Raw genomic sequence first — 17,658 nt, 5'->3', positions numbered from 1 at the left:
TTTTAGTATTCTGTTTACTAATTTTCAAATTTTGAATACATTATTTAATTCAAATTTGTTTACAATTCTTTTACGAATAAATATATATATTTTCATTTTCATTTATATGCATTGAGTCATAATTAATCATAATTGAAATTATCAAACCAGATTTAAATAAAAAATTAAAATAAATTAATTTCGCAGCTTTTTTGTTTCCCAATTAAAAATTTGTAAACACTTTCGACAAAATTAAAATATCGATTTTATTTCACCTCTTTTTAACATTTTGATAAAAGAGAATAGTTTTAAAAGATTTAATAGCGAGAAGAAGTTACAAAAAAATTATATCAGGGATAAAATTGATATACGAAGCAAGGAAAAAGAGAATGTTATCAAAGAAAGGATGTAAAGAATTGAAGAAGCTCAACTCGACAAACAGTCTCTAAAGCCTAGTACAATGTACAATGAAACAGCAAAGTAAATAAGAAGGGATAAACGGGAGGGGAAGTAAGGAAAACGGAAGAGAAATTCATTTACTGTAACTTGCTTCAACCAAGAGCTTTTAGCTCCTTTTAGTAATTGTTTTCTGTCAATCGACGTATCATTGTATCCCATACATACACGATCTATCGTTATTTTATAAATAATTCGTTAAAATTTTATAAACACTAAAAGAATACTAAATTAAACACATATTATTTCGATTACTCAATGATGATAGTCTACAACATCGTTTCATCGTAAAAATATAGGTAACTCTCATACAACTTAATAACTCTCTGTACTTGTATTTTATAAAATCAATCATAATTTCATTAAATATGATTTTGATTCAAATAAAGATTGACTCTTTTGCAATGTATGATATAGAAATTTAATAATCTCTAGAAATTTAAAAAAAAGAAACTATTCTACAATTTTATTAATCGAAAATTCGCTTTGGCATTTAAAAAAAAAAATTCACTTTTACGTATAATTTTCTTCAAATTTTAACGAGCTCATCCCATGTTTAATTCGATTCAAATTTTCTTAAATAAATATATATTTCCTATATAATAACGTATATAATAATTATTAGGACGAAACGTACATTCACGTTTTACGCGTAACGCGAGTCTTGCATAATAATTTTTATGTAACTCAAGTACCGTGTCATACGAGAGTTAGAGTCCCAATGATATTCTACTTAAATATGTCTAAAATCGCACGTCGAAAACGTGAATTTTTGATCGTTTTTTTTTAACATCGAAACGAACATCCACAACGACAAAGAGGTAAACGATTGGTTAAAATTAAAAATCGTCGAATATACTTTTATACTTTTCGCGTATTAAATATCGGTGACTAGAAGTCCTTCCGGTCTAACGGCTTGTTCCTCCATCAACTTAACGTTTGCTTCTACTTTGTCGGACAACCAATATGTTTCCATGTTACCCTTACCCTGCACGGAAACGGTAAACTAACGAATTACACAACCTGGAGGGGAGGGGAGGAGAAACCTAAATTAAAAACTTTTTGTGATACGAACCTTGACCCAGACCAATCCGCGTGATTCAACGTGATAGCGATCCAGCGATAATAAGGCTTTGGCGTCAGACGAGATGTGCACCCTTCCTGGCTGTAACGTGGAAATTTCGAAACAAATTTAAATTGACGTTAAATTTATAGCAAAGGAAATGGGAGAGTAATAATAATTTGTTAATTGATAATAATCTGAAAGATAGTTGAATCATTTAGAACGAAAGAAAAGATTTTTTTTTACTTTTTAAATATTTTAAAGTGAAGAGTATTTTAGCTAGGAATCGAAGAGATGATGGTTCTTGAATGAAAGATGAGTGTGGAATAAATTTGAAAATTGTATGTAATTCATTCAATTTAGATAAAAAATTCACTCTGCAAATAAAGATTTTATTGTATATTTTTTTATTTATTTTTAAAATCAAAAGTCTTGCTTTCTTTTCCAATATTTCATAATTTTGGTGATATCATAAGAAATTGTGTAAAAAATCTGTGTGCAGAATTTATCTTTATGAAACAAATTCTTTTTAAGTAAAATTTAAATTAATTTTAAAGTTTAAATTTCAGTTCATAAATCTTAAATCTTCAGCAAAGAACAAAGAGTTTCGTTTTTTTTTTCATCTACTCTCTACTTTTTTTTTATCTTTTTCCAATCTTTCCATTGAGATTTAACTTGAATAAATCAACTTACCAGGCTAGTCGTTTGCATCCTAGAAGCAGTATTCACAGTGTCACCGAAGAAGCAATATCTAGGTACTTTGATGCCAACCACACCTGCCACAGCTGGTCCAGAATGGATTCCTAGGAAAGTAGAACACACTTGTATGCAATTGTGTTCATTCTCTGATTATTCTCTCGAGAATAGAAAGACAAATCTAATCTCGCGAAGACAAAAGAAAGAAGCGACGAAGAAAAAAAAAAGAACAAAAAGGAAAAAGAAACAAAAGAAAACAGAACAGAATAGAGCATCGATTATCCAAAAATAGGATAAGTATTACTTTTACTTTTATCTTTTAAATCTATCGAAAAACGTTTAATTTATTTCTTGTTTATATATTCTTTTAACAAATAATAACATTGTTAAATTTTCGCTCCACACAAAAAATAGAAGTGAAAAGAATTTTTCTTTTATTCCTTCCAACTAATATGTAAAAATTGTATTGCTATTCCAATTTTTGAAAGAAAGAAAGAAAGCTTCGATTTCTCAATCGATTTCCAATATTTTTCACGAAAGTTTGAAAGCAATGCGAGCTTATTTTAAATGAATCTTATCCTAAGTTACCTATACGAATTTGTATATCTAAACCAGAGGGTAACTTAAGGGATCGAACGTGTTTTAGCAGCTGCAACGAGACATCCGCGATGTTCTGCGCATGATTTTCCGTTCTATCAGGTGCCCCACTGGCTGCCATATAAATTCGACCGACAGTTTCTACCTGTTGAAAGTCGTAAAAGTAGAGTGTATCACGCTGGGCTGGGATACTTATTTTCCTCTTATTTTATTCCACTCCTAACGGTAATTGGCAACGTTTTCGTCTTGTTTGGACACTTGTTATGCTTACTTTGTACACGTTAAACTCGTCCATCAGCGAGTCGAAACAGGAGAAAACGGCGTTCATCGACGAGACAATATCCATTGCACCCTCGATCGTCGAGTAATCGAAGTCGCACAGCTCGCAAAATAACACGGAAATAGACTCGAACGACTAGAGAATATTGAAACAAACTCATCGTTGAAAAGTTTATTACAATCTTTTAAAAGCGTTTTCAATTTTAGAAAAAAAAAAAAAGGAAGAAAAAACATTATAACTTTCGTGTTACGATATTTTCTATACACATTTATATATTCCCTTTCGATTCATTCGACTCTGGGATAAAAATCAAATCCCACGATAAATCAATTTCATATCCATATGTGACTGAATATCAGATTAAAACTCGATATAATGTACAGAGCGTGCCGTGAATAAATTTTGCATCAAAAATTTGAACAAACATTATATATTTTGGTGAGAAATCTCGTTTACAAGTGATAAGAAATTTATGTTACGTAAAACTTTAAAAATTATTGATCTGACAGATGAAAGTATATATCATAGTTTTTAGAACTAATTCCAGGTTTTAGTAATTCAAATACAAAACACAAATTTTTTAAGTTAAAATGTGCAGTCTATTTCTGTGAAAATTATTATGCTAGTATCTCATATATGAGTCACCAGAAAATTAATTGTCAGATATTGCAACGAAGTGAAAATAATTTATTCTGTTATCGAGAAATAACAGATAATAATGCTTATTCAATATATAATAAGCAAAAATTTGTATGTTTAGTACAACGTGTACAAAAAAAAAAAATAATTTTAACTATAAATCGGAGACAAGATTAAATAGATTACAGGATATGCATTGTTATATTCGTATGAAGAATCAATGTCCTCGATGTTAAAGGACGCTCTTTATATTTGTAACAAATCAGTTATATATAATTCTATTTCTGATAACAATTATTATAAAAAAAAAATAATAAAATTATATATATATATATTTCAAGAGATTCTGAAATACCTCACAAGTGCTTAAAGGACTGGCGCCAGCACGCAATCGATCTGCGACAGTCTGAGGGATCATAGAATACAAAAGTTCGTCGCTCTTGTTCTTCCAACGATCCAATAACGCGTAGCTGTTCTCCAATTCCGTGGATCTTTGTTCCGCTCTCTCGAACATCATCTCCAATCTGTCCAGACATGCACAGTGATAACATCGCATCCCGTGGAAAATTCTTTGCAAGTGTGTAATAAAATAACTTATCCATGTATATGTACAAAATGCAATTTTAAAATTTTCTCTCAAAGATTCAAATGTGCTTAATAATGAAAGGATTCTGTGAGACTTCGTGAATGATAATTTACGAGTAATAATAATACTTAAATATACAAACCAAAACAGATATTGAAACAATATACAAGTGGATTTAAAGCCAAATGAACGACAAATCTGTTGTTCATGATATATTTATAATTACACATTGTCCTATTAAATATTTCAAACTCATGCAACAAGTGACAATCTATAAATTATGTACTGCCAAAGCTATCCACCCTATTAAAACCTTCTATCTTTAATGTGATAATTGAAACAAAATACCTTCAATAGCTTGAAATAACAAATCACTTTAAAACTTTAAAATCTGTTTATGTACATGCTATTCGTTATATTTATACAATAAGTGAAGTATGAAATAAATAAATCAAAGAAAACGACAGAATTTCCTTCACGAGACTTAAGACAGATCGGCCAATCTCATTCACTAGTTAAAAAATGATATTTTACCTTCCGCAGTGCTGCCATCCAGCGAGTACCAACTCACGGCTCAAACCGTGGGGATTCAGGTCGTTCAGGTACAGGCCCATGTTAAGCAATTCGTCTAAACTGTTAATTCTGTCGAAGTGATGATTTTATTAAATTTCTTCCCTTTCTGCTTCCTCTCCTCTTACGTTTCAACGAATATATTTTTTTACGAAACTTACAAGGGGCTACATAAGAAAATGATCGCTTTGAGATCCTCGATATATCTCATCTGACCTTTAAGCAGTATGCTCCTAGCTCCTTGACTACCTCGTCTGTCCAATCCCGTGCTCGTACTCGGTGTATTGACTGCGTTCGACGAAGCATTTTGATCGTTTAATCTGATCATCTCCAATTCGAACATCACCGAATGTAGATATATCACCTGTACATATACACGTTGCTTTATAAAGAATTATACGAATATTAAATTATTAATATATATTTTATTAAAAAATAATATTCATTTCAAATAATTGTATCTAATAATTTTTAAATTATCAATTAACAATAATCATCTATTCTAACATTATATAAATAGATTCTACAATAATTTCTAACATACTTTTGAAATCAGTATCTCGAATACTGAATTTCTTTGAATTTTTTTGAATATAACGTGAAAAAAAGAAATATAAGAATATTGTAGGTAATAAAAAAAAAAGAAAATCTTACTCAAAGAGTATATTCATTTCATACAAATATAACGTGTCACTTCAGTGCAACATCTTTTTTATATCGGGAAAAATAAAAGGAAATGATGCCAGGAAATACGATACTCTCTCACTTATTTTTCACATAAAATGCTCCCTTACATTTCCCCACGTGAAGGATATTCCTTTAGGCCTACGAAGTTTAAAAACATCCGTGACGTGCTTATTCAGGATGGAGGAGGAGCTGCCACCCCACGCTTGCAGCAATTTATCACCAGCCCCTAATATCCTCATATCTTTGTCGATTATCGCACCAAATGGGAAAAGCCGTAAGAGAAATGAAATTGACACTGGCGCTAATTCACGGCTAAGTGGAGTTTTCATTCTATTGTTCTTCGCGATCTAAGCATAAGTTTTTTTAAATTATAAATGATTGATATTGATATACAATAATAGAAGATATATTCAATTAATGAATCTATTTCTATTTCATGGTACCCTTTTTTTTTTTTTTTTTTTTTTTTGTAAATTTGAAATACAAAATACATATAAAGATCTTTTTTAAGAAAATTCTTAAAATAATTCTTTCTTCGTGCTTTGTAAAAGAAAACTTTCGTTGTTTTAACTTAATTGTTTGTTTTGTTTGTTTTAATTGCTCGATTATCAGTCTCACCGATTGAATTATTTATGATTGATTACTTACGTATTCACGATTGTCAAAATCGATTCTAAATTTAACCATCACGCTTCTGGACCCAGGTATATTATTAGAACTTCCTAATACACGTATGACCAAATCTGTCTCGTAAAGTTCTTTAGCTATTTGAAATAATTGACCTACGAAAAATTGTATTACATGCAAGTGAAACATGTGATAAATATTTTACAAATGTTATTATAATTTTCTCTAAGTACAATTTTTTCAATAATTTTACTCGAATGTTTGAAATTAAAATTAATCCATCTTACCCATAAGGTAATGCGTAAATCCTTTCCTGGTGCTTCGATAGACTAACTCTACGCCTTGTGGGTCGATGTGGGTCGTGTACATCGAGGGACTTTTCATTTTAGGATACGTGAATCTCATCTGCATGTGAATATTGTCGACGTTTTGTAGAAAGTCGCAAAAATAACGCCCAGTGGCTTTTATCATACAAGCATATCTGTTTACAAAGGCAAATAATTATCGTTGGATTTCGATTGAGAGAGATATCAACTTTATTTTCTGGAAATTTCAATTGCAGACGAAAACGGCACAAGCCGTTTCAAACGAAATCGTTTTCAAACATTATTTCATCGATATTTCCATTTTTGTATTAATCTCTTATAACCTTTATCGACAATTCTTCGTTAATAATTATTTTAAAAAATCGATTGATCGTTAATATTTTCAAAATCATATCATTAAAATAATATAATAACCTGAGTTCATTTTGTATTAATAAAATATAAGATCGATAATAGTTTCATATTTCGAAATAATATTAAATTTTCATTTTTATAAGAAGAAACGTTAAAGGAAGATAAAGTATTCCTGTTAATACAAGAGAAAATGGAATCTGATTTCATTCAACAACATTTATGAGTTATAACCATCTAACGTTTCAAATTTACAATCGGTATAAACCACGCCTGCCTCGTGTTCAGATAATCATCCCTCTCGAGACACGGAAAACTGATAAGAGGAAATACTACTTGATCCCATGCCGCATAAACTATATCAACAATAACCATACGTATAATTGACATAACAGCCTAGCAAATCATTTTATTCTCAAATTTATTTTTATTATGAGGCACGGTTCGAAACGAATTCAAGTACTAGTTGAAACAGGCAATATGGCTTTCCATTGTTCAATGAGCAGTTTGCTAACGATTCCAAGTAGAGTATCGATTCAAATGCAATAAAATATTAATTGAGGCTTTTAACGTGACTTCGTCCCCAGGTAATAATTAATTTCCACATCACGTAGTTCTCGACGTATAATGGTAATTGAACCGTTTAATTAGCAGGAACCTAAATCTAATATCAGCTCAATCTAATCGTGCACGTGTTCAAACTCGTGCGACTAAATGAACACTTTGATTTTTCTTTTCTTTTCAATCATTAATCACTCTTGTGTTCGTTAAATTTTCTTAATTTATTACAGCATGCAATGATTAAATTTTTGAGAATTTTTTTTTGTTTTTCATATATTGTAATCTTATTTAAGATAATATATAATTTAATTAAAATGTTTAAAAGTTTTTTAATTATATTATACTAGATTGCAATAAAATTAACAGATTTGAATGTAATGTACCTGTGGCGACATCTGCAATGGTGTTTATATAAGCTTAATTATAATTTAACCAATTCGACTATAATTATTATATACCATGAAAATTTAATTTTTACATATGACGTTAATAGATTAATAAATTATTTCTTTGAAGGATCGATTCTAGTTCTAAAACAAATATAAAAATTGATGTGCAATAATTTTGATCATTAAAACTTATTTATTAACCTATAAGCAATCAAAGTTTAGATGAAACGAAAATACTGGGCACAAATTTAAATTGCTTACAACTTGATGAATAAACTGTCAATCGACAGTTTATCAACTTTTGTTTTCCACAATCGATCCTTCAAAGGATATTCCACGACATTATATCGACATTTTGTAATAATACAAAATTGAAATGCATATTTATTTATCCGAGATATAAACAGTCTTATATCGATTTTCAAAACTTTTCTTATTTAAATTCTCGCTACTGTGTGTAACCCAATTACACTTATAATCCAAAATCGAAATTATGAAAGTTCACTTACCCTAGGTTGCTAAAAAATCTAACGAAACACTTTCCAAAGAATTGCATCACATTCTCCACGGATTCGCCATTAAATTCGGCCAATGCAGCAGCTAAATTGGTCATAAGCTCGTCCGGATACGTTTGTCGCGTGTTGAAGACCATATGCTTGCAATCAGCTCTTTCCAGTAGCTGCAGCCACATATCCTCCCCGTATTCTAACTGTAACGAGAATTTTATTGTCCCTCTCAGTATTAGTAGTTTTTCCTGGAGAAACTTTCTCATTTCCTGTTTGTCACTTCTTTCGATACTTTTTAAAATTACAGTTTTCTTTTTTTCAAAAGGTTGCATCACGTTTGTGTAACATTTAACATTGAACGACTTGGTGGCATTCGAGGATCAAAAATTCCATTTCTGTAGAATTTTCATGGTTATGAAATGTAATATTATACTTATTATGGTAAAGGAATAAAAGGATGAAATTCAATCTTGGATATTTGAAATAAGTGTTTCGTTTCTGTGATAAGTAAAATTAAATATTTAAATATTTATTTAAATATGTTATAAGCAATATCTTAATATGACCTTGAATTGATTAATTGAAATAAATATCTGAATTTTGATGAAACCTTGTCCACAATAAAATTGCGATTATATTCGTGATGTGCATATCGTAGAAGTGAGTGATTGATTGATATTCATTTAAAAGTTTCAATCATTAATCAAAGAATATAAGAAATTTATTTTTTATATTTATTTCCATTATTAAATATTAATGGATAAAGAATAATATAATCAATTCAAGTTTAATTATATAAAATATTATATCAAATAAATATTTTCTACACGTTTATTTATCATTATGACGAGTAAAATAAATTTTCAAACGATATTTCGATAACAATTTTTATACGAAGTATTAATTCCATTGATGAAATTAAGATTTCATTTTTTCGAAGAAATTCTCTTTCGTTATTCAACGAATGCTCAAAAGATTTGTTGTTTAAACCTTTAAGGAAAAGGATTATTACTCGATTCCATTGATGTTATATTTCACACAGATTTTACTCTCCACAAGACGATTGATTTCCGATAAAAGTAGCTTAGACACGGTGACAAAAGACGATGTAAAAGGATAGAACGTGTAACCGTTTCTATTATGCTCCGGGGAATATTTCTCCCTTCATATTTCCTATTGTTCCTCCATCACGAAAAACAAAGACAAATGTTTTATATTGTGCAGCTCGTAGCGTTATTCATAAGTTATAATTATGAACCGAAATAAAAAAAAAAATATACACTGTAAAATTTAATACCACATGGCATTTTTATTATAAAAAAAAAAAAAGAAAACTGCAAGTGCAAAAATTTCTTGATTCATTTTTAATATTTATTAAATTATATTAATTATATTAGTAATTTTAATTCTTTACACTAATGATAGATAAAATGTACTGGAATTCTATATTGAAATATAGTTTATTATAACATATTATTTTCTTTTATAATGAAATAAAATAATATTTAAGTTATAAGCTGTCAAATGTTAAATTATTAATGATTATTTAGTAAGATATTTAATCATCAGATTTTTAAATCGAATTTATGTAAAATCAGCTATTTTATATAGAACAACTTAATAGTAAGTATTAAAATTCTAATTTGGAATATAAATCAATATGTTGAATAACGAAAATTCAATTAAATTTAAAAAGGTGTTGAGAAGCGGATAAAAAGATTTCTTTTTATCTTTAATAGATAAAAAATTATATTAAGCAAATAATCTTTAAATTCTCAAGTATTAATAATTAAGAAAATTTTTTTACAAAAATCTATCGATATAATTTAAATTACTAAATATACAATTAATTTTTAAACAATAACAAAATTTGCAGAAAATTTGCAAATATATATTTGCAAGTTTATAAAAGTGATTCCTTTTTTAATCGTAAAGAGAAAAATGATTTCAATTAATTCCTCTTGAAATAATATACAAAGAAAACATAGTATTAAATAAATATTTTATCAACTACCATTACGTTTATTTATTATCTGAATTATATCGCATAAAATATAATAAATGATTTTTTAAAATGTCAACAGTAAAGTTGGTTTGAATTTCAAATTATAAAATTAAAAGTAATAAATTCTTCATATTACATCTACATATTTATAAAAAAATGCTATAATATCACATGTATATTAATACATGAATTGTAGATGAATTTTAAACTGTAAAATTGAAAGCAAAAAATTCTTTTCTAACTAATCTAACACTCGATATTAATCACATTTTCACAAAAGAAAAACTTTTCCACATTATACGTATTTGTAATAATACAAATTAAATAAAATTTGTTATATTTTCTCATTTCAATTTCGTTTAATTTATTTTTAACCTCTTCCCTTCTTTCGTATGATTAATTCGATGGCCATGAAACGACAATACAATTGATACATTCGATATTAAAAATTCACGGAACGAATCACTTAATACGATACCAAGTGAACACAAAACTATTCATTCCACATATTTACAAGGAATTGATTCGCACAATCAAGCCAATTTCTGGCTCCCTATAGAATAATCAATGCTCCTTCTGCAATAACGACTCTGGTCACGAAAATTAATAGGAACCCCATTTAATGAAATCCCCTAAGGTTTAATACGTCAAGTGGACACGCACAAATTTGTCGATCCGAACGAATCATCAATTTTTAATAATCGAACTTTTTCACAATTATCTGTTGTGAATTATAAAACGAAGAAGCGTATTAAGGCACGTTGAAATATTACTTCGAATAACATGTCATGTCATTTCATAATTTTTTCAGACATTTTATAAAATGACAAATGAAAAATTTAATTCAATTCTATAATTACTTCGTGTAATTATTCGTAAAATTAATCAAGGAATAACATTCCATTTTAGAAATACTAATTATAATTTCTCTAAATTATAATTTCTAAAATATTACCAGATCTTAATTTATATTGTACGATATGTAATGCTACTTCTTTTTGACATTATTTTGACTTGATTACATATCTTTGCCAAATTTAAATTAAAAGATAAGTTTATTATTCGAAATTATTCTCATCCTTAATATAAAATTTATCCAAACCTGTTGTTTCGTAAAATTACGAACGAATGATTTTCTGAAGGCAATAATTTTGGTGTATACACGTGTATACACGATACTTTGCAAGATCTATTCAAAGGAACTAATCAAGACTACGTATAAGTACATACTAATGAACATAACACGGTCACGTTTCCATTCTCATGTAAGAGATTTACATGTTGCATTTACTTCGCTAGTTTCAGAAACTCTAAGCGTATTATTACATTAAACGAAGAGATGACAATTTTCTGAATAGATGTGAATCTCGTGTGTATGTGTGCGTACTCCATTATTATTTCTCTTCATTTATATACGTATAAGAAATATATGTATAATTATCCAAGCCTTTCAACTTACACAATGAACAGCATGACACAATGATGGCTGACGAAACGTCATTGATACATAAAATGTTACATTAGAAAAACAAATTAACCGTTCTTTAAGTGATGGAATAACGATGCTATTTTTAAAAGCTTCGTACAATTAAGGCGTTGCACCGAAAGGAAGTATGAATCCATCCATATTCAGGTACCTCGTTTGTTGCGTACCTTCAGACCATTTCCTTCGTCCACTACGTGACTCTTTTCGCAACGACCGATTTTTATTTTTGGACGATACGATAAATCAACAATTTTGCACACTCGTTTGATAAACACATCGATAGGTTTCATCTTGTTCCTGTTTTGCACGAATTAAAAGCAAAAGCATTTTTCTGATGGAAGAATCTTAGAAAGAGTTTTATTTTGTTTTTCGTTCGTACGAAATGGCAGAGAAAAAAAAATTTTTAAACAAAAGTAAAGAGTTTTGTTCCTGTTTGCATACACAAAATTCAGATGAATTTAATACTAGTAAAATATTTTGAACGGTATTAAAGAATTTCATTTATTATTTTTATTCGTACGTATAAAATACAAAAAGTAAAGATTCGTTACGTAGAAAAAAGCTGTTGAATAGCGTTAAAGAATTTTATCTTGCTCTTTTTTTTTGCACGTAAAATTCGATGTATGTAGTGTAAAAAAAAAAAAAAAAAAGAATTTTCGAACGAGTCAGCGTTTTCGTATCAAAGAAATTTATGAAGCAAAGATTCAGTGCATGTAACATGGCGGGGGGGGAAAATTTTTCGAATAATATCAAATCAATCTTTTCCGTAAGTATGGTTTTATAATCACGTGATCGAGCTCGAGCAGAAGCGTGAGTGAGTTTGAAAATGCGCGAAAGATGAAGGAAATTTATTTCACTTGTCGATACTTAAACAACTTGGGATACTTAATCAAGAAGATTAAGAACGGACGTGAATCTTTAAAGCTGAGAAATGGAGGATATTGGAGAAAGCTATCACGTTGCAGATCGGATCATGTTCTTTTATGGTTTCTATTCGCAGAAAAGTTCTTTTCGATTAATTTCTTTTATATTCGTTCAATGCATCCTCTTGGATGATTTTTATTTGTGTTAATGCAATTACGTATCTCATTAAATGTAATTAAAATGGAACTTTTCAAGTAAATACACATAATATATAATACCATTAATAGGACAGTGTCATTTTGAATTATGTATCATTATATAGATATTGATATAAATGTTATTAAATTAGAAATATGAAATGATTTTTACAAATTTTTCTGGAATAAATATTTGAAGAAATTGCAGAGAAAAATGTAAATGTGTATTGTAACATTGCATCATTGAGGAGAATTTTAATTAGAAATAGCATATTTAAATAACACCGTTATTTAATCCATTAAAGCTAAGCAACGAATTAATGAAATTTTCACGTGATTATTTATTATTTATAGATTTATAAAAAAAATATAAATAAAAAAAAATATTTTAGAATATTTCTAATATATTTATCGATAATAGATTTTTAAAAATATTTTGTGTGTAAAAAAAAAATACATGTTATAGTAATAAATGTTATATGAATGTTCAAATAAAATATAATTATTTAACAAAAAATCTATTTTTATCATTATTCAAATTTTTTAAATTTTATAATATGGACAATTTTTTAGTTGAAAGAAAGAAATTAAAATAAACAAAAAGTATTAAATGAATTTTTTAAATTCCTTTTTGTAATATACAAAGAATTATGATAGAATTATGTGCATGAACGAAATTTGAATCACGCGCACTGTTGGATTTTAATGAGATAAAGAATGAAAGAAACTTGAATATTACTAGCACTATTAAATGTTACTATTAAATGTTAATAATGTAATTGTTAAATTAATAATGAAGAATAAAATTAATTGATAATCTTTCAATTATAAATTATCGATATTTAAAGGACTAAAGAATTCATAAAGAAATTGTATATAAATTATTTATTGTTCAAGCAATAATTATATATACAATAGTACTAATTAAATAAATTGTCAGGTAATTGTCTTGAATAAATAATCATATATACAAAAATTACATTATTTTATTGTTTGAGATTTAATGGATTAAATGTGGCAATAAAAAATAATTTATTTTTGATTAAGTTCTTAAGCACATTATTCTTGTACTTATTATAGAGTACAAGATTATATATTACTTTGAACATTATATTTTTATGATAATAATGTATCATATAATAACAACAAATTACAAATTAATAGCGTGATACATAATATACTAGGTGAAAAAGTGTAAATATTTGCAATAGCTGCAAAAACTTTAAAAATTTATTCACAATCACCTGCAATTATTATTCTCTTATTTTGCTCTCTAAAAGCAAAATCAAAAAGTGTTACGTTTCTTTTGTACGATACACGTACTCACATCATGGAACAATAATGCCGCAATAAAAAAAGAAGTAATACAATTTAACGAGAGAAAATATCATTGCAGAGAAGTTTTCATTATCAGTTCAATTGATACGAATTAGATTGACGAAGATCAAGTATATACAGGGTGATTCTGAAAATTAACAATAAGACGAATCACAATTAATTTTTAAATGAAAACAAAATGCTTTGAAAGATTTTTATTGTCTTCAATAAAAGACATTTTATTCTGTTCGTTTTTTTAATCTTGTCATATATACTTTGTACTTTTTTATCTTTTATGTAGATTTAAATCGTTTCGTATATTTTATACAGATTTAATTATTTTCTCTACAGATTTAACTTGTATTTCATACGATAATATTTAATTATATCTTTGCATTTTAAGCTATTTGTCAAACCAGGAAACCTATGTGTATATAATGAAAATGAATCTATATGTTACCAAATATTTACATATATATTCATAACAGGAAATCGTATTTGATCGAAGCAAAATTTTGAGTATGAATATTTCGAGAGCTATTTTTATCATTTAAAAAAAAATTCTACAATTTCATTAATAAGGAAAAATGCAATTGTAATTTATAATAATTTGATTAATTTACGATATTTGCACCAAAATTTATCCAATATTTTCTTTCTTTCAACGAGTTATCAGAATCACTTTGAACACAAGCTGTTTCCAAGTATTTTCATCCCTCTTTATTCCTATTTTCTTCTTTACTTCTTCTCGAAGTAATAATACCTTATCTCGAATCAAAGAACATGCGATTCTATTATTTATAAATTCTCTTCGAATTCTATCTATTGCTTTTATTAAAAAAAATAAATAAATAAATAAAAGTATTTATAAAACATGCGCAACCCTATTCTACCCGCAAACGAAACTTAAAATTATAATGGATATTTAGAATAATACAACAACTCTATGCATACATACTTTACCTTCAAATTTGTATTAAATTTACAACAAAACAAAATTTTCGAAAAAATTGTTACACACTTTTGGAAAATTTCCTAAAATTTCTTTTCCTACCGAACAAACCATAATTATTCTCCTTTTCACCACCTTATCATTATCCTTTGAACTCAATAAATCCTACTAAACCTAAAACCTACGAAACAATATCGTATAACGGATCAGATCAGATTTACCTTCGAAACAAACAACGAGCAACAAAAACAAAACTCTGTAGCACTCACTCGAACGAATCATCATCATTCCTCCTTCACCCCAATCACGTTTACCTGCACGAAGTGCTGCACACTCTCCAACAGCATGCCGTACATTGTGTTTCCGCGATGCGTTTTTTTACTTCACCACCAAGTTGCGTGCGCATTCATTCAAATGGGTGGACAGAAGGATCTTTTCGCGGATCGTTTTGGAAAAAACGATGAAAATCGCATCGTCGCGCCGCCGCATATCCCGTCGTCAATCAAGTGTTTCGCGCCATTGCACCGCGCCTCATGACATCTCGGCTGTTGCGCTCCTCTCCTCTTCTCGCTTCGCCTTGTGAGAGCGCGGAGAGGACTGTCCGCATCGGCGGCGCGGTTAACTTTGAGTTTCAAGCCGCGAGGGTTAGGCTCCACGGGAAGGGTGGTTGAGAGATACGCGCCGACTGCGTGCGCACCACGCATCTTGCTTCCTGGATCCTTTTCAAACGTGTTTGTTCCACGTTATACAAAGGGGGGAAGAGCTACTCCCTCCCTCCCGCGGAACACGACGTGTGTGTCCAAGTGTGTTTTGGTCCGATTTTTTCATTCCACCAGGGGAATCTCGATTTTTTTTTATTTTTTTTAATTTATGAGAGAATAATCGTGAAATGGTTCCGACAATCCGCTGTAACATTATTTTCCGCTGTAAAAATATTGGAATTGGATGTGTGTGTGTGTGTGTGTGTGTGTAGGTACATCTGGTATACTTGGCATTTTTTATGTGAAATGAGAGAGAGAGAGAGAGAGAGAGAGAGAGAGAGAGAGAGAGAGAGAGAGAGAGAGAGAGAGAGAGAGAGAGAGAAAAGTTATAATTTTTGAAATGATTCCTTTAATATGAATACTGTGAATTATTTTTTGAAATTGTGATGAGCGTGAACTTGCACAATTTAGTTTGTTTGTCACAGAATTTTATAGAATTTTTCAATTAATAATTAATATATATTTTAGTTTTAGTAAGTATTAAGTATTATATTATAGTATTATATATAGTATTATATTATATTGTATTAAGTTTGTTATATAATATTAATTCTATATATAAATTTAAAAGAAAAATCTATGTTCTTATTTTAATCCTTTTTCAAATTTTATATTCAAATTATATAATTTAAATGAAAAAACATGAGATGAGAAATTGGGAGAATGTATTCCGTATTTTGTATTCCACAGACAAAGTCTATTACGTAGGAATGGGACATTTGGAATCTCGAAACCCTTCGAAATTTCAAATATTTCGTGTTATCGAACGAATTTAACAGCTTTTAATGCTTTTGTGAATTAAAATTCTGAAAATTCAGATAAACGATAATCTGTATAACTTGCGAAACTGTAATATATGATAATATGAATTTATTTATTCTTTTTATTTTTATATACACGAATTTATAATAATATAAATAAGTCTGTGCTTAGATTTTAGAATTATTTTAATTGATAAGCTTGAAAATTTCAATAAATTTCAACAATTCATTAAAATAATTTGGATAAAGCAATGAAACTAAAAAATTGTATTTTTTACAAAACGATAATTATTATTATTGTTTAATCCGAATTTAAAATATTTCAGATATTAAAATTTGTTTTAACAATTTTAAACTAAGATAAAATAAATATTTCTTAAAAAAGAAAATAAAGGAAAAGAGTAAGAATTGGGATTCGAAAGTTTCATGATTTTATAAAATTTCAAATTTAAGTTTCACAAATGTAAAAGTCCAATGTCTATCATTAACGATATATTTCACGTTTTATATTGCAATTCAGAGAATTCGAAAAGTTAAACGATACTTATAATAATGACTTGTGAATAAAGATTTTTTTAATAATTTATATAAGTAATTAGTTGTAAATAATAGTGTATTAAAGTTAATGCGAATTGACTTGTTTATTAGACATTTTGTTCTTTACTCTTTCATGAAACGATTCGTGATATGTATATAAGATCCTTCCATTTCGATAAGTAGAATTGAATTTATGTTTCGTGTAAACGCAACATTAACCTTCGATTAAATTTTAATCGAAATTGCTGCTTAAAATAATTTGACATGTTAGATAAATAATATATTTAACTCATTATATATGTATATATATACATATATATATATATATATGAGACAAATATGAATTTATATACTAGTTGATTACAAAATGTACAATAAGGAATAAAGTAGATATTACATTTATCCAATTAATCAACTTTATTAAAATTAATATTTGACTCACAATCAACGTGTTTCTTTAACATT

At 28.1% G+C, this 17,658-nt stretch overlaps 1 protein-coding gene across 4 annotated transcripts; it reads right to left on the bottom strand.

Annotated features, from left to right (window-relative positions):
• Window positions 1-514: 514 nt before the first annotated feature.
• LOC100863237 (soluble guanylate cyclase 89Da-like) lies at window positions 515-15,760 on the bottom strand. Of its 4 annotated transcripts, XM_086914858.1 has the most exons (14): window positions 15,404-15,506; window positions 15,237-15,315; window positions 8,317-8,516; window positions 6,468-6,661; window positions 6,202-6,335; window positions 5,661-5,900; window positions 5,028-5,230; window positions 4,831-4,938; window positions 4,066-4,234; window positions 3,063-3,206; window positions 2,783-2,936; window positions 2,192-2,301; window positions 1,511-1,600; window positions 515-1,423 (listed from the first exon to the last, which is right to left on the bottom strand). In XM_086914858.1, the coding sequence occupies exons 2-14, from the start codon at window positions 15,246-15,248 to the stop codon at window positions 1,313-1,315; spliced, it is 1,869 nt and encodes a 622-aa protein (XP_086770984.1). In that variant the 5' UTR covers window positions 15,249-15,315; window positions 15,404-15,506; the 3' UTR covers window positions 515-1,312. The 4 variants fall into 4 exon arrangements, with proteins under 4 accessions (XP_086770984.1, XP_086770983.1, XP_086770985.1 ...); XM_086914857.1 differs by lacking the exon at window positions 15,237-15,315 and having other exon boundaries at window positions 15,449-15,760; XM_086914859.1 differs by lacking the exons at window positions 15,237-15,315; window positions 15,404-15,506 and adding an exon at window positions 11,421-11,556.
• Between the last annotated feature and the right edge of the window lie 1,898 nt (window positions 15,761-17,658).

The sequence above is a fragment of the Apis florea genome, unplaced genomic scaffold (assembly GCF_048593485.1).
Source record: "Apis florea isolate Af1SG1 unplaced genomic scaffold, ASM4859348v1 contig_3756_pilon, whole genome shotgun sequence".
In the NCBI taxonomy this organism is placed as follows: domain Eukaryota; kingdom Metazoa; phylum Arthropoda; class Insecta; order Hymenoptera; family Apidae; genus Apis; species Apis florea.
The sequence above is the reverse complement of the archived record's forward strand: the minus strand, read 5'-3'. Positions and strand labels throughout refer to the sequence as shown.

Excerpts from the sequence above, each read along its gene's own strand:
- LOC100863237 (XM_086914857.1), bottom strand. The coding sequence starts at position 15,490 with ATGTACGGCATGCTGTTGGAGAGTGTGCAGCACTTCGTGCAG. Across the intron at positions 6,336-6,467 it reads ATTTACGCATTACCTTATGG|GTCAATTATTTCAAATAGCT; the intron begins GTAAGATGGATT and ends AATTTTTCGTAG. Across the intron at positions 3,207-4,065 it reads GTCCTTTAAGCACTTGTGAG|TCGTTCGAGTCTATTTCCGT; the intron begins GTATTTCAGAAT and ends AATATTCTCTAG.